This window comes from Crocodylus porosus, unplaced genomic scaffold (genome assembly GCF_001723895.1).
Source record: "Crocodylus porosus isolate Cpor-Errol unplaced genomic scaffold, CroPor_comp1, whole genome shotgun sequence".
NCBI classification, from domain to species: Eukaryota; Metazoa; Chordata; order Crocodylia; family Crocodylidae; genus Crocodylus; species Crocodylus porosus.
Window position 1 is genome coordinate 4,726,702 of NW_017728921.1, and position 26,275 is coordinate 4,752,976.

Genomic DNA, 26,275 nt, shown 5'->3' on the forward strand with positions numbered 1-26,275 from the left:
TCACCCCAAATTTTGGTATCATCAGCGAATTTAAACAGGTTGCAGTTCACCCGGTAGTCCAAATCGCTGATGAAGAAATTGAACAGTGCAGGCCCCAGGACCGAGCCCTGGGGGACCCCGCTGCCCACTTCCCCCAGGTCGAATATGACCCGTCTGCCAGTGGCTGATATACAACTGCAGATGTTCCCTCAACTTGACAAAGGGTATTTATTCCCAAAAGCTTGCAAAGAAGAATTTTTCCAAGTAGTTGAGTCAGTCTGATAAAAGATATCAGATTTACCCAAAGAACCTTGTCGGCCTATGTCCTTAGACCAAGGGCTACAACGTATGCCATATATTGAACACGTGGCTTGGTTTCCCAGTTTTCTCTTCACCTACAGAGTAGTAGATTTATGTGTGTGACTTGAGGCCTTTCAAGCTGTCCGGTGGTTGTGTGCTTTGAGGTTAATCACACATGATATTTCTATTGCAAGTTTCCACCTTTGACAGCAGAGGGCAGGACCAGCTGCTGTTATGGAACGAATAACCCAAGGAAAGTTAAAGCAAGACGCAGAAAGTTTTGCCTTGGGAATACACCTCTCTTCCCTGGAGCAGATTAGGGAATTAGCAACTGAAGGACTTGTAGAGGCAAAGACAGATCAGTGGGAGGAAGGAGACTGGCCTCCAGAGACCTAATGGTGCCTGCAGAGAGTACACTACAAAGGAAAAGCCTGGCTTTGCACTGCTTTGCGCTTGCTTTGCTTTTTGCAGTTCAGGCAACTGGACTTCATCAGACCAGCCCCTTGTCATACTGACGAATGAAGAGCAACTGATAGTCACTGGCTTGCATTTAGCATTTGTTGTTTGGTGGGAGGAGTTGGTTTGGGTTTTGCCATGTTCTGTCTCCCAGGCATTCTCAGGTCGTCGGGGTGAGAGGTGCTAACCAAAGCCACAAGAGTTTTCAAGTCTGGCACAAAGTTCCTTCCCCGCTCATCCTCTGAACATTCATTCTTGGATGCCCGTGTGATATTGTGTTATTTGCTGCCTTGTTGCCCATCACGTTTTCTGAGCCATACAGGACTTATGGGATGCAATGAAAGTCTTCTCCCACCGTTTGCAGTATGCCTTTATACAGCAGAAAGAAGCAAGAGTGGGGCTGGCAGGAGACCGAGATGCCATTTTTAATTCCCTTGCAGGTCTGTCTTTAGAAGACCTCCCTGGCTTCAGCCCTTTCTGGTCTGAATCCATTGTTTTTGTCTCTACGTTGAATGACAGTGGCCTATTTGAAAGCAGCACCTGCCCACCTTCCTAGCTGGACTGATGCTAATAGGCTATAAAGCATGTGGTGCCTGACTTTATCCTTGCCTTTCAGGGGGCAGGTGCTGCCAGCAGATTCCCTGCTGAACATTGTAGATGTGGAGCTCATTTCCGAAGGGGTGAAGTACGCTGTCAAGGTATAAACGGCGTCTCCGCATCATCTGTGTTGGTGTTGAGACTTTGGTAGGCATGTAACCCGTGTGGAGTCAGATCCTCTCGGGCAAGACCAAAGTGAGCATCTTTCAATAAAAGCTGCAGCACAAATGTTACCCTTCTCTATTTGGACATAAAAAAGAAACCTCATTTTAGTTGAGTCTGTCTTTACAGAATAGACAGTTTTCCTGCTCTCAGAGGGCAGCTGATCTTACTTTCCTGCCACTCAGGAAGTGGAACATAAATGATGCCATATTCTACGTGGACTGTTGGTCTGACCCAGCACAGCACTTCTTATATGCCACTGAGGGTGAAGTTACACATTACCCTTAGCCCACACTAAGTGCATGGTGTGAAGTGGTGGTAAAGTCAGAATGTGTGGTGAGCGGTGCCATGTTAAGGGTTAATACCATGTCTTGCCCACTCAGCTCTGACTTGCCACTAGAGATCTGGTGAGCAGGGTTTTGTTTAGATCCAGGATACCTGGCTCTATCCCTGCTCTGGTGTGGGGGAAGCAGGCTGGGAGCAATGCATCCTGGGATGCTGAAGGACTGGTAATTGTTCGTTTTATCTCCACGGAACAGCCTGAAGTTACCCTAATATGAGCTGAGTAGCTCAGAGATAACCTTTGCCTGATGTAGTGTCACTTTGAGACGCTCAGAAGGCACTTAGCGCGAGGTAAGGCATTACAATATTCAGACGCTTGCTTAGTTAGTGCCCTTGGTATGGTGTAAGTGTAACACATAATTTCACCCCAACTGTACAGCAGGAAAATAAGACCAGCCAGACCAGTGGAAGATCAGGCAGACCTACTGGTAGCTGTAAAGATGTAGAACCAGGCTAGCAATGCTAGCGCTAACTGTGCAGATGGACACATGTACACGTGGGGCCCTTGCAAAAGAGCTGGATGAAACAGTTTTAAAGGTAGAGCAGTTCTGCTACACTTGAATAGTTCTCAGCTCATTACACATGACAACTGGAACATAACAGCTGCTCCACATGTACGTGCATCCACCCTACGTACGCTGGAGTATCAGAATGCCAGAGGGACTGCAGCACGTCCTGCTCTGGCCAGTACAGAGCAAGAGCCCTGCTTCCCCTGTCATCCGTATAGGCTTAATGCAAAGCAGGCGAGTGGTACAGGTCAAGGGGCAGATCTCTGGAGATGCCAAGGCATTGACAACTCCCACAGGCCTCAGCAGAGAAAGTTTGCAGTCATTTTTGTGCTGCTGATGTCTGCCTTGGGGAATCTTTCTAATAGGTTGCCCGTCAGTCTCCGACAACGTACATCATCATAATGAATGACACCTACCTTGAGATTGATGTGCACAGCTTGAATGATGGCGGGCTGCTGCTGTCCTACAATGGTAGCAGTTACACTACATACATGAAGGAGGAAGCAGACCGGTAGGTCAAAGCTTGAGTCCCACACAGATTTCTTGTTGAGCTGGTGAGCTGGCACAAAAGCTGCTGCCTCTGTGGCAGGCAGCAAGCATGTTAAGTGGTAACAATTTCCTCCCTCCTTAAGATACCGAGTCACCATCACTAATAAAACGTGTGACTTCGAGAAGGAGAAAGATCCGACTGTGCTGAGATCACCCTCTGCTGGAAAACTGCTGCAGTACCTTGTGAAAGACGGAGACCACGTCTGCATAGGGCACAGTTTTGCAGAGATTGAGGTAATTGGCTAACAGCTTCCCAGTCCACATGGTGCACCGAAAGGCATCCATTGGGTCTGTACACTCCCCCAGGAAAAATAAAGGCAGGTTGATCTCGCAGCTGTTGCAAAGATGTGATTGCATCATAGGCTCCGGGTGTTGCATGGATAGCATTCACTCATGACACTCTCTGAATATTCCACCAACCCTTCTACAGGTGATGAAAATGATCATGCCCCTGACTGTAGAAGAATCTGGTCATGTACATTATATAAAGCCGCCAGGAGCGTTGCTGGAGGCAGACTGTGTCATAGCCAGGCTTGAGTTGGATGATCCTACCAAAGTGCATCCAGTGAGTATCTTTGCTGGGAGAAGTTACTTACCTATTTACTTGGTGCACCTGCTCTTCTTCAGCCTGTGCCCTCCTCTGACACTGTCATGTTGTTGTTGTTCACTGGAAGCTTTAACACCCTAAATGTTTTGCGGAGATGGGAATTTGAAGGTCTGGCCTTTCTGTAAACACCCTTGGCTAGTCTGCATCACACTAAGCATAGATGCTACGTCAGCCAGAAGGGAGGTAAATCATCCAGACTTTACTGAAAACAACACAGGTAAGGACTCCTAAGTTTCCCTAAGACTTCTGACTGACTGATCGACTGCATCTTCCACTGCATTTTTAATCAAAAGTGTAATCAGAAGTGATCATCCTCTCTGTCCCTCTGCTGTAGCTGGAGGAATGTACCATGCATTTCTACTTGTTAGCTTAGTGGCACCTTGGCTCCCTTCTCTCCCCTGCTTCTTGCATGCGTGGAGGTCCAGTCCTTCCTTTCTCTCTGCCCCACCTCAGGCCCAGCTGTACAGAGGTGGCCTCCCAGCTCAGCAGACATTGCCAATCACCGGGGAGAAGCTGCACCAGGTCTTTCGTAACGTGCTGCATAAGCTGATCAACATCATGAACGGGTTCTGCTTGCCTGAGCCGTATTTCAGCACCAGGGTAGGTGCTTTCCTGTAACAGCCTCTGCTGCTAATCTGCAATGGTGCTCAGAACAGAGAGAGGATGATTTTGTAGCAGATGATATGGGCCTTGTCTGTCAGGGATGCCATGCAGTTGGAGCTACCCACTGAAGTCAACCAGTGCTCGGCATCTCTGAAAATTGGTCCTGAGGGGACTTAAAACCAGGTGTGGAGCCCTGTTCAGTGGGGGTGGGTGACCACTGAGAAACCATCCTGGGCTTCACTGCACTAGCCCTCCTGATCACTTCCAAACAGGACTGCAAACGTAGCTGTCATTGCAAGGCAAGGTTGTTTCCCTTGGCTTTTGCCAAGAGATCCAGTGCCCCTGTGCACCAAGGGTCTTTATTCTGCTTAGGCAAAAGAATGGGTGACCAAGCTGATGAAAACCCTCCGGGACCCATCCCTGCCCCTTCTGGAGCTGCAGGAGATCATGACAAGCGTCTCTGGGAGAATCCCTCTGTCAGTGGAGAAATCTGTACGAAAAGTGATGGCCCAGTATGCCAGTAACATCACCTCTGTGCTGTGCCAGTTTCCTAGTCAGCAGGTAAGCCGCCTTGCAGTCTTTCATGTTCCAGTTCTTCCCTAGTGGTTTTTACATATATCATAATGTGTGTAGATTTATTATGAGTTGGGAGGTCCCAAGAATGGGAACTGTAAGTGGACATCTGGGGTAAGGCATGTATATCTTTTCTCCAGCGGAGCGTCTCATTGACACGAATTGAATTGCTCACGTGCATAGGGATAACTCACATGGGCTGAGGCACTGGTAGAAAGGAAACAGCTTCTGTTTAAGGGCTGGAGGTTTCCTGGGGTGTCTGGCGTTGGGTTCTTTGGAAACCTAGCCGGAGTTCAAGCTGATCAACATCTCTTAGACCCTGGGTATTATAGCATCTTCTCTGTCTTGGATACTGCCTCTGAAAGGGCAGGTTCCTTCTTGTATCCCAGGTTTGTCCCAGACTGTTGGGCTCGTGTTAGTCATTAGCTGCTTCATTCCAGCATTCCCTGTGTTTTGTGCAGATCGCTAGCATCCTGGACAGCCACGCAGCCACTCTGCAGAGGAAGGCAGATCGGGAAGTCTTCTTCATGAACACCCAGAGCATTGTGCAGTTAGTCCAGAGGTGAATGCCTGCCTGTCTGGGCTGCGTCTTGCTCTGGGGTGTGGGAAGTTTTCAGGCAGACGCTATGGCCGTCTGTAACAGCCTGTCCTATGTGGGAGGGTTGGAGTGGTGGGAGACCAACTCTAGCCTGCGCTGCGGGGCCCCAAGGGGAATGCCTTGAGACACCCACCGCATGCACAGTGGCAAGACCTCATCCTCGACTCAGGAAGCCTCACTTCCTGCCAGCTTCCCCATGAGAGGAGGGGCCCGCTCCCACCCCCGGGCTGGCTCTGCACTCTCGTCCCTGGAGCTTGGCTAGTGCCATGATGCGCTGGCTCCAGGCCGCAGCTCCAGCCGTCAGCCCTCTCCTCCACTCTTTCTTAGGTATCGCAGTGGCATTCAGGGCTACATGAAGTCAGTCGTGCTGGACTTGCTGAAGAGATACTTGCAAGTGGAAACCCAGTTCCAGCAAGGTCAGACGAGAGGGGTGGCAGGTTTGCCCCTGGGCTGGTGGGCACAGATCTAACCACATACGGTGTTCCCTCTCCTCCTCAGCTCACTACGACAAATGCGTGGTCAACCTGAGGGAGCAGTACAAGCCTGATATGACCCCGGTGCTCAAGTGCATCTTTGCACATGCCCAGGTGGCAAAGAAAAACCTTCTTGTGACCATGTTGATTGTAAGTAGAGAGAAGGAGCTCTCTTAGGCAGCGTGGGCATCTGATTCTTATCCAGACTCTTCTGAAACACTAGGGTGCTTACAGCTAACCCGGGAGGGAAGTCCTGGGCATGTGGAAACTAAGCAGTAATGAAGAAGGGAAGGGAAGCCCTCTATAGTTACAGTTTTATGCAAAGGCGCGGTGGTCAGTACAGTGCAACGAAGTGTACGTGGCAGGTGAGGACTGGGATTAAAAAGTGGGAGATTCCTGACTCTGTCTTGTGTGCAGCTTAGTAGACTACTGCTGCAGACATTTGACAGTATTTTGATCTCAATGTTACAGGGTTTCTCCCTCTCCCTTCCCCCACCTGTATGACACCTGCTTTGAATTTGTTTGCCCACAGCCCCTGAAAGTCCTTACTGGAGTTTTTGGTACCGGAGCCGTCATTAAAAAAATGCCCCATCTTCATACCATATTCCCGGTGCTGACTGTTTGGAGCAGGCTCCTTGCCTGTGGGTGAAGAGAATGGGTCCACAGACACTCAGGGCACATGAAGGGATACAGAAAGAGGTTTATGTGCAGCAGTAAATGTTAATGAGAATGAATCTGATGCTGGAAGGTTTTTCCCTCGCCTAGGATCAGCTCTGTGGCCGAGAACCCACCCTGACCGACGAGCTGGTGGCCATCCTCAACGAGCTGACGCAGCTCAGTAAAACAGAGCACTCCAAAGTGGCTCTGAGAGCCAGACAGGTCAGTATGTGGGCTGGCTGTACACGGTATTGTCCAGCAGGGTTGGTTCCACCCTGGACCCACAACCCTGCCTTTCACCTCCATCTCAGCCGTTCACCTCCGGTCTTTTCCCTCCTAGGTGCTGATTGCATCTCACCTCCCTTCCTACGAACTGAGACACAACCAGGTGGAGTCCATCCTCCTCTCTGCCATCGATATGTACGGCCACCAGTTCTGCCCTGAAAACCTCAAGGTTGGGATGTTCGTAGTATTGTGTGTTGAAAGCAGGGACTTTTACCTCCCAGCGTGAGGAGGTGATACGCTGTGATTTTTGGCTTGTGAGGGAATTTGGCTTGGAAGCTGTTTATGAAAAAGCCTTCAAGGCTTGTGAATATTGTTTAGCTTTACCTGTCAGTTTTAGCCCATATCCAGGTCACGTGAAAGGTTGTTTGCTGTTAACTGCCTGCAGAAAACCCCCACAGCCCAGGTTCACCACTCTTATACCACTCCCTGAGGGGTGTGCAGGAAGCTAGTGGGAGCTCTCCCTTTGGTCCCTGCCACACAGCGCACATATTGTGCGATTCACTGATCATTCGTGCAATAAATTTAGACCAGCCACAGGTGCAAAGTAATTATCACCCCATAAAAATGTCTCCGTCCAGCTATAAGAAGAGCCAACCAGCTACCAAGTTAGTGCTTGAAAATGTATAGCAACTCTGTAGCTGATTTGCATCCAGGTTTAATTAGAACGTGTGGCCAAGCCCTTTTTGCATAAGACATGCCCCTCTGTCAGAGAACTGGTGCTGAGCACCTACACAGAATGAATCCATCCCTCAGCTGACCTTGTCCTGCACCAGCAGTGAGTGTCAGCCCTTTTTGAACCCAAAACATGGTGTTCCATGTTTGCACCAGTCCAAAGCAGGCTTCAGGCCAGGGCAGACCCCTCAAACCTCTGGGACAGTTTGTGGCCAGTCTAGCAGAAGGAAGCTTGCAGAACAGAATGTCTCGCAGCGGCACGTTCCCTCTCCTCCTCTGCTTTGCCATTTGCCGTGTCTCATTTTAGCTTCTTTTTTTTTCCTTTTGTCACTCCTGGTCCTGTTTTGTCCTGATAGAAACTGATCCTTTCAGAAACCACCATCTTCGACGTGCTGCCCATCTTCTTCTACCACACAAACGAAGTAGTGCGCATGGCAGCACTGGAGGTAAAGGTTGAGTTGGGGGGTGCCTGGATGCCTCTTAATTAGGAGTGGTGCTGTCCAGAGAGCCTGAGGCACGGGGAGCACCATCAAGAGAGACGGTGGTGCTGTTTGCTTTGTTGGCTGGGGGACGTAGGGGTTGGTGGGGACCCCACTCTTATTCACAGTGTAAACTCCCATCCTCTCCTTTCACCAGGTGTATGTGAGGCGAGGCTATATTGCCTACGAGCTGAACAGCCTGCAGCATCGCCAGCTGTCGGACGGCACCTGTGTGGTGGAGTTCCAGTTCATGCTGCCATCATCCCATCCGAACAGGTCGGCATGACTTCTGTGTTGCCCGGTGCTTGGTGCCGAGCCATTCCTAAGGAAACACCGCCGCTCTGGCTTTACCTCTCCCTTGGTGGGACTTGATTCAGTCGTTGCCCGGTGGGATAAAGCCCCTCTTCCATCTGGGGTGCGGGGTGTTGGGCTGGCTGGGTTCTCTGCTCCCACTCATGGTGTTGTTCAATGCTCTGATTGCAGAGGCTGCATCCCTACTTTGAGCAGGTAGAGTGCAGAACTTCTTTTTTGACGCATGAGATATGATTATTTGTTGCTCTATTAATGCTTCCTCAAACGTGCCTGTTTCTCTCCCTCCCTCTCCCTCCCTCTCTCTCTCTCTCTCTCTCTGTGCCCCCTGAGCTTGCTGGCTGTTGTTAAAGTGCTCTGCTCCCTGGCTGGCCAGGCAGGACAAGCTCTTCCAGAGTCAAGCATCCCTACTAGAGATGGGCAGAAGTTGGCAGTCTCTGACTCATCCCTGTGGCTGAGCAGTTGTCACCGCAGTAGCCAAGATTACAGCAAAGCTTAGGGTGCCTCGAGAAAAAGAGCTAGTACATTGATAGCCCTTGATTGGAGAACAAGGGAGGCAGCAGAGCATGAAATACTCAGCATTGGATACATAACGCCTAAAAACTCTGAAGTCCTGTGCTGGCTTTTGTTCTTGTTATTTGGCTGGGGGTTAGGCAAGAGAGCTTTTCTGTGCGACGGATAGACTCAGGAGGTGGAAGGTGATGCAGCAGTTGAGCAGCAGAGCGCCAGTATGACTAGAGCCCGGGAGTCCTGAGTGCCGGCCCTTGGCTTGGCCCATTGCCTTGCAGAGTAATACCGAGCGGGTTAAAATAGCACCAAGAGTCACCGTCAGCCATCATCGAGCCCGAAGTACGGTGTTCCACGTTTGTAACAGTCCAAAATGGACTTCAGGCCGGGGCAGACCTCTAGGACTGTTTTTAGCCTCAATGAATTCGCTCTGCTGCTGACTTTGGAGCCTGTGTCGTGGTCCTACAAACATGGCAGCCCTGCCGATTCTCCGTATCTCGTCTCCCTGCCTAATATAACGTGATCAGAGCTCTATTAATACCAGTGAATCCTCATCATTTTGTATTAACCGCTGGCATTTTGGACTAACTGTGAGGTAACGGACAAGCCCGTGGAGAGAAGGAAAAGGATCTCATTGCACAAGCACCCTGAGCAGAGGCAGGTGGAAGCAACTGCCTTCTCCATGGTGCTGGGGAGAATTACTGAAGTGGGCCTAGCACCTCGCCCCAGTGAAGAGAGGGCATCTGCCTTGCTCTGTGGCATCGTTGGTCTTCAGAGAGATTCTGTCCTTTCGGTAGCCCTCCTCTGCCAGCTTGTGCCAGTGACCAGAGTACTTTGGGCAGTAAGAGTAGACTGGATCCTGAGATGCAGTCCTCCCCTCACTGGTGCAAGCCCTGGCGGATGAGAAGGAATCAATAAGTTGCTCATTAGGTTACTGGCGCTGCGTGACATTTTTGAAGGCCCAGGCTGACACCAGTAGCGTTTTTACACGAGAAATGATGGAGAGCACTGAAGAAAGAGGAAGTTATGATGAGTCTCAGGAGAAAGGGAGCCAGCAGTTCCTAGAAATTGTCACTGCCCAAGAAACTTGGGAAGCGGAGCAGGGAGTGTTGTTCTAGGAGGAAAAGCGAGTGTCCAGCAGAGGGTGGGATGAGTGTGCTGAAGGGGAGCACGGGCTGCGGTGGAATAGGCTCCTGTACCTTTATCCTCCACTGAAGGGACTAGTCTAGCCAAGTTGCAAGTGGCTTATTGCCCCCAGTGGGCTTGCTGCTGGTCAGGCCCTGCTCCTTCCAAGGCACGGCTGCCATCAGTGCTGGCAGTCGAAGGTTTTCTGTTCTGGGCATTGCACCTAGTCCCTTCATATCCAGTGAAAAAGCTTCTTCACGAGTAGAGCTTTTTGGCTTTTATCATCACCTCCAGGATGGGCATGAGCTCAGCCCTCCACCAGCTAGGTCTGCAGCCAGGTCTGTGGTGCTTTCAAAGAAATACCAAGTCTTCTTGCTTCCAAAAACACTAAGAAAGGCCGAGATACCCAGCTAGCAATTAAAAGTGCATCAACTTAAGTAGCAGCCAGCAGCCTAATAAAATAAGAAAGTTAATATAGCCCCACCATCCGTCATCCCCTCTTTGCTGGAAGCAGCATGCTGTCAGCTCTCCTCAGAAACCCCGGAGAGCCGCTGGCTGCTGCAGAGTGCTTGATTGGATTGGCACAGGGCTTTTCAAAGAATTGCGTTAGCTAAATATGCGTCTTTTTGTTTGGCCTGAACTGGAAAAAGCAAACCAAAACAGGCATTGGTGCCTTAGGAGGCAGCATAGAGGCCACCAGCCCCTGTAAGAAGAGGGGGAAGGAGTCCTATGTAGATAATCTTTTATCTTGTTTTGAATGAAAAGGCCTTTTTCCAGGGGATCTGCTGTCTCAGTTATATCCCCCGTTGTCTGTCACCTCTCTGTGAGCTGGGTCTCATTCTCGTGTTGTTCCGTTTTTGTCCAGGATGTCTGTCCCTGTCAGCATATCCAACCCAGACTTAGCCCGGCATAGCACTGAGCTCTTTATGGACAGCGGGTTTTCTCCTCTGTGTCAGAGAATGGGTGCCATGGTGGCTTTCAACAGATTTGAAGACTTCACCAGGTAGGAGAAGAAAAGGGAAAACCTTCACTGCCCCTTGCTTTTATCCAGACACTTCCACTGGGTGCATGGAGCACTATCCTATTTTAAAATAAAGCTACATTTGGGACCACAGGCTAAGCAAAGCCATCTTCAAGCAGGCAGTTGAAATGCCGGTGGTCCTGCCAAAGTTGAGTGTTAAGCAGCTGGAGAAGAAGAACCAAGCACGACAACTAAAAGTTAGGGAGGCAGCAGTCCACGTGTTGCTAATCCTATTCAACAAGGAAAAGTGAGGCACTTGAGCACGTTTGCCCACTCTGGGTAAACGCATGCACCTGTGTAGCCTGAGCATCTGGCCATTGTGCAATGAATGCCTTTATTCCCTCAACAGCCTTGGGATCTCGGGAGCTGTGGCACAGGATAGGTTAACAAGCAACTTGCCCAAGACTGCACTAAAAGTCTGTGGCAAAGTCAGGCATGGACACCAGGTCCCCTGAATCCCAGTCCAGTCCTTCTCTCCTTGTTTCCAGTCCCCAGTGCTCCTGGCCCAAGTAGTTCAGCTTTTGTGGAAAGCAGGTTGTGCACCAGGAATTCTCCAGCTCGCTGAGGTCGTTGACTTGTCCTCCACCCCCTGCTTGGGTCCCACTAGGAACTTCGATGAAGTGATTTCCTCCTTTGCCGACCCACCCTCCGAGAGCCCCTTGTTCAGCGAGGTGCAAGCTACACTGTACGACGACGAGGACAACAAGGTACGACCGCGGGCTGGCTGCTCCCGCAGCCCTGGGGGTGGCGCAGGCTGAGGACTGCCATTGTCTCCCAAGCATCCCGCTTGACAGCGTCGTGTGTTGTTCCCAGAACGTCCGAGAGGAGCCCATCCACATCCTGAACATCGCGATCCAGTGGGTAGAGCACCTCGAGGATGAGAAGCTGGTGCCTATCTTCAGAGCTTTTGCTCAGTCCAAGGTCTTGTGCTTTCCCTGTGCTCTGGGTATTTAGTGCAGCTCTCTCAAGAGGTCTTGCATTGGGGTAATGCCTCTGAGACTTGTCCGCCTTTCCTCCTGAAAACATTTAACATTTCCCTGGGGTCCTGAAGGCCTTGCCAGTGACACAGTATTTATCTCCTGTCTCCATATAGAAAAACATCCTGGTTGACTGTGGCCTCCGGAGAATCACGTTCTTGGTCGCACAGCAGGTCAGTGGAGGAGAGGACATTTTCTGTCGCTGATTCGATTTGGTTGCACTGGGCTTATACATCCACGCCCTCGAGGGTTTATTAAGAGTGAATAAATGACTGATAGAGGTCAGAGATACAAGCTAGGAATGGATATGATAGCAGCTCGGTGGAAGGAGTTAGAGATTGTTTTAAGCAGCTTGTTAGGCTCTGTATCAATCAATAACTCATTGTGTTACATGTTATAGTAAGGATTTCCTAGAGTGGAAAGCTTGACCATTTACTTTACTAACTCAGACATTTTTTTGTTGTGAGAGGTGAGTTAACACAGGTATTCCAGGTTGCTTTCTCTGCTGGCTTTACTATTTCTTATTTAATTTTTTTTCCCCTAGGGCATCCAAGAAATGACAGTTTCTTGTTTGAGGGCTGACTTAGTTTTACCAATATGTCATCGTCTTCCCCTCCTCTTCTCTTACAGAGAGAATTCCCGAAGTTTTTTACATTCAGAGCAAGAGACGAGGTAGGGCTTCCTTGTCTGAGGTCTCTCATGTCACGGCGGGACTCAGAGGCGTGCTCCCCAGGTCACATGGGGTTGTGTTCTCTTTTCTCTCTCCCAGTTTGCAGAAGACCGGATTTATCGGCACTTGGAACCGGCCCTGGCCTTCCAGTTGGAGCTGAGCCGCATGCGTAACTTCGACCTGACCGCTATCCCTTGTGCCAACCACAAGATGCATCTCTACCTGGGGGCTTCCAAGGTGGCAGAGGGGGCAGAAGTGACCGACCACCGGTTCTTCATACGAGCCATCGTGCGCCACTCAGACCTTATCACAAAGGTAATGAGGGCACAGCAGCTGATGCACTGTGGCTTGGAACGGGTGCTACATTGGTCTCTCTTGCCCATGAGGTCTTTGCAACGGGCTGGTGGAGCGGGTGATGATTTGCACGTATGGGAGCTGAAGGCAATGCTTTGCTCAGAGTAATCGGATTAGGGAAAAGTCCCTGTCCTCAGCGTGGTGGGTTTGCTGCTCTCTCTGGCCCCCTTGCAGGAAGCCTCGTTCGAGTACCTGCAGAACGAGGGGGAGCGGTTGCTCCTGGAAGCCATGGACGAGCTGGAGGTGGCCTTCAACAACACGAGTGTCCGCACAGATTGTAACCACATCTTCCTCAACTTTGTGCCAACTGTTGTCATGGACCCCTCCAAGGTGAGCCCTCCCCGGTGAACGGGGGCTTTTCCTGCACAGAGGTTCTGTGGGAAGACGGGATCGCAGCGGTGGCTTGTTGTAGGGGTAGTCATTGAGGGGAGCATGGCTTCCCCGACACGCTGCTGTCCCGTGCTGGTATGTTCTCCGCCAGCCCTGCTCTAGTACAAGGCTGTAGGGTTCATAACCTTGGCCTCATCCCGGCAGCATCACTGAGCACTTTACCTCCCGTGCAATGTGCACGGAGGGAATGTAAGCACTGCTAACTCGGGAGATACTGAGCTCTCTAATGTTTATAAATGAATTAGCATTTTATGAGTAGACCTGCAGGTATTTGGCAGGTAAAATGGCTGCCCACTAGCATTTGGGTGACACCCTGGTTCTTTCCCGCAACCCTGGCTTGGCAGCTGCTAAAGAAACAGCACCGCCAGGCTCCCAACAAGAAGGGAGGGAGGAAAAATATCTCACACAAAGAGGTTTTTCTACTCAGGGCCAACAGATGAGGCAGGGTCTGGTTCTCTCTTGCTGGGACCGTCTCATAGCAATGCCGGCCCTCAGAGAAGGGAGGTGACAGCGTGGGGACCCAGCCATGGTGCACCTTGCATTTTCCCTTACTGGTGTGACTTTAAGTTGTCTGCCAGTTGCGCGTGTGTGCGTGTGTAAACTGAAGTGAGGAAGGGCAAGGGGTGCTTTTTGGCTCAGGCACACGTGGGCACATGTTGCCCAGAGGGCTGCTGTCCTGCTGTCAGGAGAATGGGAGGCATGTCTGATAGGAGCCATTTGAGATGTCGCCACTCCAGCAGCTCAGAGAGTTTCTGGCCCATGTGTCCCCAGATAGAGGAGTCAGTCCGCTCCATGGTGATGCGCTACGGGAGCCGCTTGTGGAAACTGCGGGTCCTGCAGGCCGAAGTGAAGATCAACATCCGCCTGATGCCGACAACCGAGGCGATTCCCATCCGCCTCTTCCTGGCCAACGAGTCTGGCTACTACTTGGATATTAGTCTCTACAAAGAAGTGAAGGACTCCAGCACGGGGAATGTGTGTAACTGAGGCTAGAGCAAGTACTTGGTGTGAACCAGCCAATAGTCCCTAGGCTTCCCTCTGGTATTTAGGGATGAACAGTTGCTGAGGGGTTGGGTTCAGCTGAGGCTTCAAGAGCTGGGGACTGCCTCTCTCCAAGGGTCGGCATTCCTGCAACCACGGTAGCAAGTCCATGGCCAAGCTGTCACTAAGGGTGCAGACACACGTAACAACTGAACCCTTCCAAATGGCACGGATTAGCAACCAGTTTGTAGTTGCATGAAGTGCTGTGGCTCTGGTACCAGGGGTGGGAAGGGCAGCACTCAGCTGAGCATGCCTTGCAGGTAGAGGGTGGAAAGTGATTGCATCCATGTTTTGGGAGTCCCAGGGAGTAGCTGGGAATATTTTCACATGTCTGCCTTCCCTTCTCTCCTGACTATGAGTTCAATAAACTTCAGTAGCTTGCACTTGACTGCAGTGTGCTTGCCTAACTTGGGGAGGGTGTAGGGCAGTGCTATGACCCACATTTTGGGGCCCCCAGGGGCTGGGGGTGTGTTGGTGAGGGGCCATGGTTGAGCAGGAAGTCGGGGCATATAAGAAAGATAGTGTGTATTGACTGGGCAGTGTAGGAAAGCACATTGATAAAGAGTGCCAACAAAAGGAAAAAAAAAAGCGGGGCAGGTTGAAGCAGTCGAGTTCTGATTGCACACCAGAGCATTTAGTTGCAGCCGTTTGTGTGGGGTGAAGAGCAGTGCAGCGAGGGATGCCTGGAGGACCAACCAGAGGTATGTCACGGAGTACCTGGTATCTGCACATAAACACTGAACCAGATCACAGTGATCCAGTTCAAAATAGTGCTTGATTTTCCAGGTATGCTTTTGAACCATTCCAAGCGGCTTTACATCAGTTTAAACAGGCTTGTGCATCTGTCCACGTCAGGTTTCAACTGCATTAAAACCACTCTTTAAGTGTTGTGCATGTAAGCCACGCTGTAGCTGCTTCGAGCCACAAGGTGCCATTGGGAATAAAGCTCTGCTTCTTCTACTGCACTTGAGCTCAAGGGGGCATGCTGCCTGCATTTAGCTGTATGGGATTTAGGCCTCATGTCTAGGCAAGTGCAAAGACATGGGGGCAGATGCAACCAGGTTGTTACAATACTGGTGGGGATGTCCGTACCAACCAGGGATGCTGCTGTACCGCTCTGAGTCTGGTCCTTATGATGAGAATGGCGAGATGGGGTCTGTTGTTACCAGTCTCATAGACCATAAGCCTTCTAACATGTCAAAGCAGCAAGCCATACTCAACTTCTGAGTGCCTGCCTTTTAACTGATTAATGAGCAGTCGGTGGGTGTGGGGGACACTGACTCCACCCTTCTCTTTAGATCATGTTCCACTCCTATGGAGACAAGCAAGGGCCACTGCACGGGATGCTGATCAACACGCCGTACGTCACAAAGGACCTGCTTCAGTCCAAGAGATTCCAGGCACAGTCTCTGGGCACGACCTACGTGTACGACTTCCCCGAAATGTTCAGGCAGGTCAGTCATGCTAAGGAGAAGTCTGATGCATTTCCATGATCTGTTTTCTCCTCGCTACTTTTTATTGGCCTGGAGAACGCTTTCTCATAGGCAAGATGTTTTCTAAGGCACAAATCGGGAAAGCCCTGCTGAAGCAGCACCAGGTGTGAGGAGCTCAATAAGAAAGTCCCAGCATGAAGAGAAACACAGCAAAGTCAAGCTGGCAGTAGTTCAAGTCCCTTTACTTAACTGACTGCAAGGCTGCCATATGGGTGCACATTTGCCAAGCAGCAACACATGCTTTTGGCTCCATCGGTTTTGTTTGTGTTAATGGCCTCTGGTCCCTCCACAGGCTCTCTTCAAGCTCTGGGGCTGTACCGAGAGCTGTTCCAAAGACGTCCTCACCTACACCGAGTTAGTGTTGGATTCCCAGGGGCAGCTGGTACAGATGAACAGACTCCCTGGTGGAAATAAGGTAGGAGCGAGATCGACAGAGAAAAAAAGACAGGAGAGGTTATGGGGCTCAACTGGAAAAGGGAGCAGCATGGGAAGAGCTGAAGAGAACAGTGCGGAGAAAAGGGGAGACGGAGGCAGAGAAGGAAGCGGATGCTGAAGGCAGCGCAGGAAAGCACTGTGCGATGGGGAGGGAGGAGGGAGTGGAGTGGAGCCGCAGTGAACAGTGGAAGAAAGAGGTATAAAGTACTGTAATACCCATTGACTCTCATGCAGAAAACCAACTAAATATGGTACCCAATGAAGAATGGGCAACTGTTTCTTCCTTTTAAGTGGAAGACAGTAGATGTTCACCTTATAGACTAACCAAAGTAGAGATCTCTCTGTCTCCTTTGGTTCATCTGTAAGCTGCTAATTTACCCTGCCTGCCATTTGACTTCAGACTAATACAGCTAACTACATCTCTCTTCCTTTTAACTCAGGACTGTGACAACACAGGGGTTTTTCCCCCCGATGTAGTCATTAGAGTAGGAGTCGTCGAGTACATTTCTCAAGCTCAGTCCTTGGTGTTGGGTGGTTTGACTGATGCTTTGGGCTGGAGGTTGTCTTCTCGCCTAGCAAGACACTGCGTGTGGGGCTCACCGCATGTTGTGTCTCGGAGACATGAACTACGAACGGTGGTTGCCAGCTTAGTCAGGGGTGCTTTCATTGTGAAGCTTTGGCAGCCATGACTCCGATTAAGAATGTGTTTCTACACCAGAAATATCCCTGATTCCCAGATGTTCTTGCCAGTTGCAAGAAGCCTCAAGTGGAACAAAAACTTGGCCTGCGTTGCATTTTTAAAGTACGGTGAATGCAGCTAGGAGTCAGGGGTGTAGGGAGAGCCATTAATTGACCTTCGAAGAGCCAAAGAGGAGCCTCCTGCCATGGTCCACCCCCTCTGGAGAAGCCGCCCTCCTCAGCTGCCTGTTGTTTTGGGCAGGTGGGGATGGTGGCTTTCAGAATGAAACTGAAAACCCCCGAGTATCCGAGCGGCCGGGACATCATCGTCATAAGCAATGACATCACGCACAAGATTGGCTCCTTCGGACTCAAGGAGGACCTCCTCTTCCTGAGAGCGTCAGAGCTGGCCCGTGCAGAGGGCATCCCCCGTGTCTACATTGCGGCGAACAGCGGGGCACGGATGGGGCTCGCCGAGGAGCTAAAGTACATATTCCAGGTGGCCTGGGTGGACCCTGCTGACCCCAACAAGGTGTGTACATTTGTCCTGCTGTGGTCAGAGGGAAAATGACCTCTGTGATAGACATCATTTAGGAATCAAAAGGGTAAATGAATGAGGAAATAGCTCCTGTGAGGTTAAATGGGCCTGCATAGCCATGGTATTGCACTGTAAGCACACAGATAGGCTGTATCCACTTCTCTCTTTGCTTGTGAGAAGACCCCTCTTCTTCTGCATGCCCAGAGACCCCTCCGCTCCTGTGTGGTGTCTGGTCCTCCTATAACCAGGCGGGGAAAATGGAAGATAGAAACCAAAATGCATCTTTGGAAGCAAGCAACAAGGCTGAGTTTGAAGTCAGGTTTTTAAAGGGGGTTTAGGCATGTGCCTGCCTTTGAAATCATGGGAAATGATTTCATTGATTTCATTTCAGTGATTACCTTGTCATGCATCCACAGATGCATCTTGAGCAGGTCCAAAGAGGTGATCCTCCCCCTCTGTGCGGCACTGGTCAGGCCGCAGCTGGAGGACTGCGTCCAGTTCTGGGCGCCGCACTTCAGGGGGGATGTGGACACCATGGAGAGGGTCCAGAGGAGGGCACTCACATGGTCGGGGGGCAGCGGGGCAGGCCCTACGAGGAGAGGCGACGGGACCTGAACCTGTTCGGCCTCCACAAGAGAAGGCTGAGGGGGATCTAGTGGCCTGTTATAAACTAGTCAGGGGGGACCAGCAGGCACTGGGGGAGTCCCTGTTCCCCCGAGCACCGCCAGGAGTGACCAGGAATAATGGTCACAAGCTGGCAGAGGGCAGGTTTAAGCTAGATATCAGGAGGCGACTTCACGGTCAGGGCGGCTAGGATCTGGAACCAACTTCCAAGAGAAGTGGTGCTGGCTCCTACCCTGGGGGGCTTTAAGAGGAGGTTGGATGAACTTCTTGCTGGGGTTGTTTGACCCCCAGTATTGTCTCCTGTCATGGCAGGGGGTCGGACTAGATGATCTACTCAGGTCCCTTCTGACCCTAGAAACTATGAAACTATGAAATTAGGTGCCTGGATACCTCTCTAAAATGTGACCTTTAGCCCTTCTTCTGTCTGAGGGCTCAGACATTACTGCAGTCAGAAATTACAATGGGTGGGATTTTCAGATGCTGGAATGGCCAAGGGAACCCTGGCCCCACTTCTCAAATATAATTTAGGGGTTTCAACCTCATTGAAAGGTCACGGGACATTGAGTTTATGTTGTGAACCCTGGGACCAAGACCTCTCAAGTCATTTCAGTGCTTGCAGCTTAAGGGCTCCCCGCGTAGTCCCAGAGCCTCTCACTGAGCATCTGCATGTGCTCTGTTGTAGTGGAGATGCATACGCTACTCAGCGGGTCCCAAACTCTGACAGATTGTGCACCACCAATTTAAAATGATACAACCTTAAGTGCCACCAGCAAATGTTTGTCATATAAAGTAATTATAGTAAGTCTGTTAATGCGTACCACTGGCAGGTTGTCTGCGTACCACTGGTGGTACCTGTACCACAGACTGGGAACCGCTGTGCACTCTTGAGCACCTCTGCATAATGTGGTAGCAAATGCTAGTGTGGTGAAATTTTGCATGTATAGCTCACACACAGGTAAAACTAATGCTGTGTCCTTCTTGAACATCAGTTGGCAAAGTAAGTGCCCAGTTTTAGGACAGTTAATTAGAATTTTAAGCTACCTGTAAAACATAACTTGTGCGCCGAGCTCCCCAGACTTGTACCATAACAGACTCCAGTTTTTGCGGGGTAGCAAGTTGCCTGTGTGAAAGACTGAGCTAATTCTCTCCCTCTCTCTTTGAAGGGGTTCAAGTACCTGTACCTGACTCCGCAGGACTACACGAGGATCAGCTCCATGAACTCAGTGCACTGTGAGCATGTGGAGGAAGGAGGCGAGTCCAGGTGAATAAAAAGAAACTCAAGGCACTGTCTTATCCTGGTGTGGAGTTAAGGAAAACTGGCTCTTTGTGTGGAGCAGAGGTTCGTGGGGATGATGTTTCTCTGTAACAGAAGTCAGCCAACACATAAGCAGGTTATGAAGAGATGCAGGGCAATTAAAGATCATGTCTGCTGGGGGAAGGGCAAGAACAAGTTGGCTTAATAGGCAAGAAAGAAGCTGCGGGTTGTATGTTAGGAACATTTCCCAGATGCTGAGGCTTGTGAAGCGTTGGGCAGGCGTGACAAAGTTTCACTGGTGGCTCATGAGTGTGGTCTAGGCAGGCACCTGATGGGAACAGTCTAGCTACATTTAGATCATCGAGGGCTGCACTAAATGATCTGTGGAGGGCACTCCCAGCCTGACCTTTCTGCGAATCCGGCATGTGGGTGTCAGCGCCAGGAGGAAGGACAATGCTCCAAGTGGATGTTCCCCTGCAGGGACGGGTGTCAGTCCTGCTAGCTGGTTTCTCCATCCCGGGATTTCTTATTAGAGACCGACCACTTACAAAATTTCTGCATTTGTGTAGGAGCTGCTTGTCATGGTTGCTAGCTCTCTTTAAACTGCCTTTCAGAGTGCCCTGCCATCAAGCGCTCTGCTGCTCACGGGGACCCGGTGGACATCCTGTAGACCAACACCACCCATAACGTTCTTTAATGAAGAAAAACAGGGGTGCCAACCTAGTTGTGCGGCTGCCTGTAGCCGGTTGCAGTTTCCAACAGGCAGAGCTGTCGCCCCTCAGTTATCAGGAGTGTACTGACCCACCAGAAATGGAGCTAGAGGTGTGGGGGTTAGGGTAATGGCTAGGAGGTGCTTGTTGGTACATCTGCACTGTCTCCCAGTGGGCTTGGGCGTTCGTCTGACCCAACCATACGTGTGCAGCGGACAGCTCATAGCAGGTACCAGCACATGCCTCAGCACTGCTGTGTCTTGGGAGACACCACCTGCCTGGTGGTAGGCCTTGCATTTGTAGCCCCTCCAAATCGTCTACTCCACAAGTGTGTGGAGCCAGTGGACAGGGCTCATATCTTGGCCTGCTCAAGCACCCATGCATTCAGCTCTCTTTGGCTTGCCCCAGCTCGGTGGCTGAGAGCTGCTGAGTTTCCTGTCCCACAGAGCTCTTGGGAGTTCAGGGAAGAGGCTCCAAACAGGACTGGATCCATATTTCAGCTCCCACAAACCCACCCCTCTTGGGGGTGGAGGTAAGTAAGGCACAAAAAGGAGAAGTGTGAATCCAGTGTGGCAGAGCCAGGATTCAAACTCGGGTCTGCAGGGCTCAGCCCAGTGCCTTCCTTGCATTAAATTGGGAAAACTACTGTCATCTTTGATCTTACCTGCTCTACAGTGTCTCTCCTGGTTTCCCACAGGTACATCCTCACAGATATCATTGGCAAAGAGGAAGGATTGGGCGTGGAGAACCTGCGCGCTGCTGGCACCATTGCTGGGGAGACCTCTTGTGCATACGATGAAATTGTGACCATTAGCATGGTAGGGCTTTCGCTGTCTTCTACTCACTGTTTCGTCCTGTGAGTCTTTCACCTTGTTTCCTGTCTAGGATGCACAGCCCCTCTGGTACTTGCTTTCCAAGCCATGTCTGGGAGCTCAACAAGGTGACTCCTATTTGGTCAACGAAAACGGAGAAAAATATAGGATGTGGAGTCTTCTTGAACTGACTTAAGCATCAATATTCAGAAGTTCTCAGAGTTGCAAACTGCTTAGAACTGGCTTTTTAAACTAGAAGCCCAGCAGTTTGCTTCAACACACGCACTATTCAATGGAAGAAAAACAGAATAGTCTGCTATAAATTGGCAGCTAGGAAGCTACAACATCAGAATGGACAATGTCATTCAGTCACTTAGACTGTGATACTATGAGCATGTAGATGAAAAGGACTAAGTGCAATTTCTGAATTATCTTTCCACCTCGGTGACGGGGAAATGCAGAGTGCTGTTGACTCTCGTTCACAATTGCATCACTCTGTGTCAGTAATTCTTCAATTCTTTGTCTATTAGGTGACCTGTCGTGCCATAGGAATTGGTGCTTATTTGACGAGGCTGGGCCAGCGAGTCATACAGGTGGAGAATTCCTACATCATTCTCACTGGGACCAAGGCTTTGAATAAGGTAATGAATAATTTAATTATACCCATTACTTGACTTATCCCCTAGAAACGGTCTTCTCTGGTGCTGAGTCGTCGTGCTGCTTTGCAACCCCAGAAAGGTTTGTCCTCTTCCCACCTCCAGAGCTTTTAGGTTTTTTAATTGGACGTGTAACACTTCTCTCACACAGTTTCCACTGTGGTCCAGAAATGGCAGTTTTTAAACCGAGTGAATTATTCATAGTATTTGTGCAAAGAAGAAACCAGTAGGAAAATTAACGTAAAGATAGCTATTTGAATGAGAGCCTTATAATTCATTACCTAGTAGTGACTGCCAGCTCTGAAAGAGCTGGGCCGACGTGAACCCACACACCATGGGGTCTTTGCAACAGAGGTTGAGAGACATGAGATGTGTTCTGGCTGGGAGCAGAACATGTTCCCAGTCCCTAACTCTAGTCCAAAGACCTGCATATTTTGTGGGCTGTTTTGCCAGCCCGGTTTAACTTCAAGTGTGATTTTAAACTCATGTAGCTGAACCAATCCAAAAAAGCAGTGGTGGACACACTTACCGTGTGGATTTTTTAAAAAATGACGATCCTCTCTTCAGTTTAGCTTCAGTCAGTTTAGAGCAGGTTCAAATTAAATCCAAGGAAGTCCCTTGGCTTCTGTTAGGGAGGGAAGCCAGTTTACAATGCACAGAGGTATGTACTTGTCTAACTGAACAGATGTAAGGCACTTTAGAGAAAAGACCTACAGTTTAAGAAAAAGTGATAGACTTTGTCTGTGGATGATTTCAACCAGGTCCTGGGGCGTGAAGTCTACACATCCAATAACCAGCTGGGAGGCGTGCACATCATGCATAATAACGGTGTTTCCCATGTCACTGTCCCGGATGACTTCGAGGGGGTCTATACTGTCTTACAGTGGCTTTCATACATGCCAAAGGTAGGTAGCTACAACAGGATGGCAGTGGAGTGGCTACTCTGCTTGATCATCTCCGGTATGACTCCCTGGGCCCTGAGAAATCACGCCAAGTAGCTCTTTAGCACTGTTACGGGTACTGATGTGCCTCGGGGAGCTGCCGCCTTGCAGGCTTTTTTGCCTCTGTAATAAACTAGGCCTAAATGGGGGTGGTCACGTGCAGAGCCATGACTGGTAGGCTTGTGCAGTGGTCCCACCTACCTTTAGTCGTGTTAAATATTATCAATGCAAGTAGTGACTCTCCAGGAGGTGGGTCAGGGTTAGGGATCTGTCTGTAACAGCCTATGCAGCTTTGGAGCGGGGTGGGGAGGGAACGGAGAGTTCCTCCACTAGGACAGGCCATGGCGTTAAGTTCAAGCAGGATTAGCAATCTTTTTTCTTATAGGACAATCACAGCCCAGTGCCTGCTACTGCCATAAGTGACCCCATAGAAAGAGAGATTGATTTTGTCCCTACCAAAGCGCCCTATGACCCCAGATGGCTGCTGGCCGGAAGACCCCATCCAAGTAAGTAAAGGTATTCTCACTCCAGCACCCTCCTGTCCTCTGTGTGTGTGCTGCCGTAACATCCTCCGGCCATTATTGTGGGGTCTTATTGCTGTTTGGCACAAAGGGCCATGAACTGCTGGGCAGAACGGTCTGACTGGCATTCTCTGATTTGGCAGCGGTCAAGGGGACCTGGCAGAGCGGCTTCTTTGATCACGGCTCGTTCATGGAGATCATGAAGCCCTGGGCACAGACTGTCGTCACTGGCAGAGCAAGGTACCAGCCCGGCACAGCTTCTCCCTAGACCTGTGCACTCGCTGAGAGCCACGTCCTGGTGGAATCGGCCTGGCTCCAACCTCTAGGGTTGTTGATGTGTGAGGCAAGCTGGAATCGATTGCCAAGTTACCCACATGCAGGACAGCTGGCGTGCAGCCAGGCAGCACTGGCGATGGCAGGGATCTGCCAGGGCCCTGCCTGCGGCTGAAGGCCTCCTGGGAGCAGGTTCAAGGGTACCTGTGGAGTGACTTTCCTACACCACGGGGGGAGGAGGGAAGGGCTGAGCCGGCACAAGCGAAAGCTCCTCTCTGCTCCAGCACCTGACCTGACTGCTGGTCTCTGCAGGCTGGGAGGGATTCCCGTTGGTGTGATTGCTGTGGAGACCCGGAGCGTAGAGCTTACGATACCCGCTGACCCGGCCAACCTGGACTCCGAAGTAAAGGTATGTGAGGAATCATCATGAGCCTCTGCACTGTTGCTGGGGCCGTGCTCTGTAGGGAAGGAAATCCGAGTCATCCGGCCACTTTGCACAGGGCTTGCAAGGTTACCAGAGCCATCGGCCTTCTCACTAGTATCTGAATTCCCAGAGCCGTGAGGTGCAACCAGCACCCTCCTGCCCACTCTCTTTCAGATAGTCCAGCAAGCCGGGCAAGTCTGGTTCTCGGATTCCTCCTTCAAAACTACCCAGGCTATGAAAGACTTCAACCGAGAGCACCTCCCTCTCCTGATCTTTGCAAACTGGCGGGGGTTCGCTGGTGGCATGAAAGGTGATTCCCGCTCAGGTCAGAGGTCTCTGGACAGGAGAAATGGCAGATCAGCCATGCGGCGCCCATTTGCAAGATGGCCAGGCCCTCTGGGATCCATGTCCCTTGAGGGGATGCTGATGGCGTGGTGCACCACCAAGAAATTCCCCTGCAGTGTGGAGGGAAGTGATTTCAATTGCTGGTCTGGGGGTGGTCTTTTTGGACCCATTTTTTCCCTGCAGAGGCAGCTCCCGTTGCCTCTGAAGGAGGGAAGCACCATGGGTCACTTTAGGTAAAAGTTTGGCAGCTTTAACCACTGGCTGCGAAGGACATGCTATGGTTTGCTGCAAGGTGGGGCCTGCCAGAGGTGAGATCCGAGATCTGGGGTGAGGAATGGTGACCTGGCACTGCTCTTGGGTATGTGTGTCCCAAGCCACAGTCAGCCTCACAGAGGGAGATGCATTGCCAGGAAGGGCTCATTGCAGCAGCGCATTCGTTTTGCAGACATGTACGATCAAATACTGAAGTTTGGGGCTCACATTGTTGACTGCGTCAGGCAGTTCAAGCAGCCTGTCCTTATCTACGTCCCCCCACACGGTGAGCTGAGAGGAGGGTCTTGGGGGGTGCTCGACCCGACTATCAACCCTCTGTACGTGGAGCTTTATGTCGACAAGGAGAGCAGGTGAGCAGTGCTTCTCCTTTTCCCCTTGGTTTCCTGTCACCTATTCTGGCATTTTCCTTATGAGTTCCAAGTCAGCCTTCGGCTGAACCTGGTAGCCCTGCCTTGCCTGGCCTTGCAAGGGTTGAAAGAGGTGATGGACCCAACATGTGGCCTCCCATCCCACATAGTGTGCATGTATCCTTCATAGCAGATGCCTCAATCTGAGAACAACGAGCTCTTCTTGGATAAATCCTTCCCAGCAAGCCATGGGGAACAGGGAAGGAATAGGCTAAATTCGACTAAACTGCGGAAGTTCCCACTTTGTACTTCCAAGTGGGAACTGCTATTAGAAATGACGGCCAAGAACCAATTGTTATTAATAAAAAAAAAAATGAGCAAACCTTAGTTGGTGTCATTTTAAAACTCTGTAACAGATGACCTGCCTAGATGGGAGGCATGTTATGATTGGCAATAAAACAAGTACATGGTCCCTACTCTGAAGAGCTCTTTGATTCACTTGCTAGGTCTTGTAACACTCTGAGACTTACTCTTATAATTGTTGTGAGTCAGCCCAAGCCACAAGCTGACAGCTAAAAATTATAGGATGCTAACACCATCTTACTGGATATTCTGTGAAGGCTGCCAGGATGAACAACCTAAATGATTTTTAATTATTATATTTTTATTATCCCCTTTTATCTTGGGTAAAAAATCATGGGCCTGACAGGCAAGTAGCAAAACAGACTTGAAAGAAAACCTCTGCAGAAATCCCACAGGTTTTTTAAGGGAAAGTCTGGTAGTTTTCCTATGTCCCTGCTCTTCCTCAGAAGAAACAAATTATTCCAAAAAAATATTGTGACTCTGGGAAGATTTCCCATGACTTCCTATGAAAATCTCTCCATGAGACTAACCCATGACCTTTCCAAAACCACCTTGTACTTAGGGGAGGCATTTTAGAAGCTGAGGGAACCGTGGAAATCAAGTACCGAAGGAAAGATTTGGTAAAGACTATGAGAAGACTTGATGCAGTTTACGGCAGACTTGTTGAACAGTTGGGTAAGGAAAGAGTTTCTTCCTTTTCGCTTGTCCTCTGATTGATGTTGCTTTGCTTAAAGCATGAGACGAACGCTCTCGAGAAAAAATAGATAAGTAAATAATATCCGTGCTGAACTTTCAAGCCACTCCTGCGTAGCCTGAGATGTGATGTTACCTTGCTCCCTAGTTTGCAGCGAATTGAACCCAGAGTCTGACTGATAAGTGCCTTTTTTGTTTCCTGGGAGTATTCAGGGACCCCTGCGCTCTCTGAACCAGAGCGCAAGGAGCTGGAGAAGCAGCTGAGAGCCCGAGAGGAGCTGCTCTTGCCCATCTACCACCAGGTGGCGGTGCACTTTGCTGACCTTCACGACACGCCGGGGAAGATGCAAGAAAGAGGCGTTATCACAGTTAAGCAACCAGGCTTTGCTCTCGGGTCTTGTTTTGCTGTCACTAGTGAAGCCCAGGTGTTTGGCTTTCTGAAACCATGCTCAAGGCCGGCAAGGAACCCTTATGTCCTGGCAAGGGTGGGCAGGAACCTTGGAGAGCTGTGACCTGAAAGCATTGCTCTCTGAAGCCACCATCCCCACACCCAGCACCCAGCCACCATCCCTGCACCCAGCACCCAGCCACCATCCCTGCACCCAGCACCCAGCCACCATCCCCACACCCAGCAGGGTTCCTGCACCCAGCCACCATCC

At 50.4% G+C, this 26,275-nt stretch overlaps 1 protein-coding gene across 6 annotated transcripts in view; it reads left to right on the top strand.

The window, feature by feature from the left end:
- Positions 1–26,275, top strand: part of ACACB (acetyl-CoA carboxylase beta) — a 57,949-nt gene that overhangs the window by 28,773 nt on the left and 2,901 nt on the right. For 2 of the 6 annotated variants that reach the window (XM_019538837.1, XM_019538842.1), the window contains 36 exons: positions 1,352–1,433; positions 2,711–2,856; positions 2,978–3,128; positions 3,325–3,459; positions 3,955–4,101; positions 4,477–4,665; positions 5,139–5,239; positions 5,603–5,691; positions 5,774–5,898; positions 6,514–6,627; positions 6,746–6,859; positions 7,719–7,808; positions 7,999–8,117; positions 8,325–8,348; positions 10,648–10,785; positions 11,411–11,510; positions 11,617–11,724; positions 11,897–11,953; positions 12,411–12,452; positions 12,550–12,765; positions 12,979–13,134; positions 13,966–14,169; positions 15,534–15,689; positions 16,021–16,143; positions 17,104–17,373; positions 19,167–19,264; positions 20,666–20,786; positions 21,311–21,421; positions 22,198–22,341; positions 22,763–22,883; positions 23,042–23,138; positions 23,484–23,580; positions 23,770–23,905; positions 24,386–24,563; positions 25,486–25,598; positions 25,830–26,041. In XM_019538837.1, coding sequence (XP_019394382.1) covers positions 1,352–1,433; positions 2,711–2,856; positions 2,978–3,128; positions 3,325–3,459; positions 3,955–4,101; positions 4,477–4,665; positions 5,139–5,239; positions 5,603–5,691; positions 5,774–5,898; positions 6,514–6,627; positions 6,746–6,859; positions 7,719–7,808; positions 7,999–8,117; positions 8,325–8,348; positions 10,648–10,785; positions 11,411–11,510; positions 11,617–11,724; positions 11,897–11,953; positions 12,411–12,452; positions 12,550–12,765; positions 12,979–13,134; positions 13,966–14,169; positions 15,534–15,689; positions 16,021–16,143; positions 17,104–17,373; positions 19,167–19,264; positions 20,666–20,786; positions 21,311–21,421; positions 22,198–22,341; positions 22,763–22,883; positions 23,042–23,138; positions 23,484–23,580; positions 23,770–23,905; positions 24,386–24,563; positions 25,486–25,598; positions 25,830–26,041 — 4,624 coding nt within the window. The remainder of the gene's footprint in view (positions 1–1,351; positions 1,434–2,710; positions 2,857–2,977; positions 3,129–3,324; positions 3,460–3,954; positions 4,102–4,476; positions 4,666–5,138; positions 5,240–5,602; positions 5,692–5,773; positions 5,899–6,513; positions 6,628–6,745; positions 6,860–7,718; positions 7,809–7,998; positions 8,118–8,324; positions 8,349–10,647; positions 10,786–11,410; positions 11,511–11,616; positions 11,725–11,896; positions 11,954–12,410; positions 12,453–12,549; positions 12,766–12,978; positions 13,135–13,965; positions 14,170–15,533; positions 15,690–16,020; positions 16,144–17,103; positions 17,374–19,166; positions 19,265–20,665; positions 20,787–21,310; positions 21,422–22,197; positions 22,342–22,762; positions 22,884–23,041; positions 23,139–23,483; positions 23,581–23,769; positions 23,906–24,385; positions 24,564–25,485; positions 25,599–25,829; positions 26,042–26,275) is intronic. The other 4 variants (XM_019538839.1, XM_019538841.1, XM_019538838.1 and 1 more) reach the window with 4 other exon arrangements.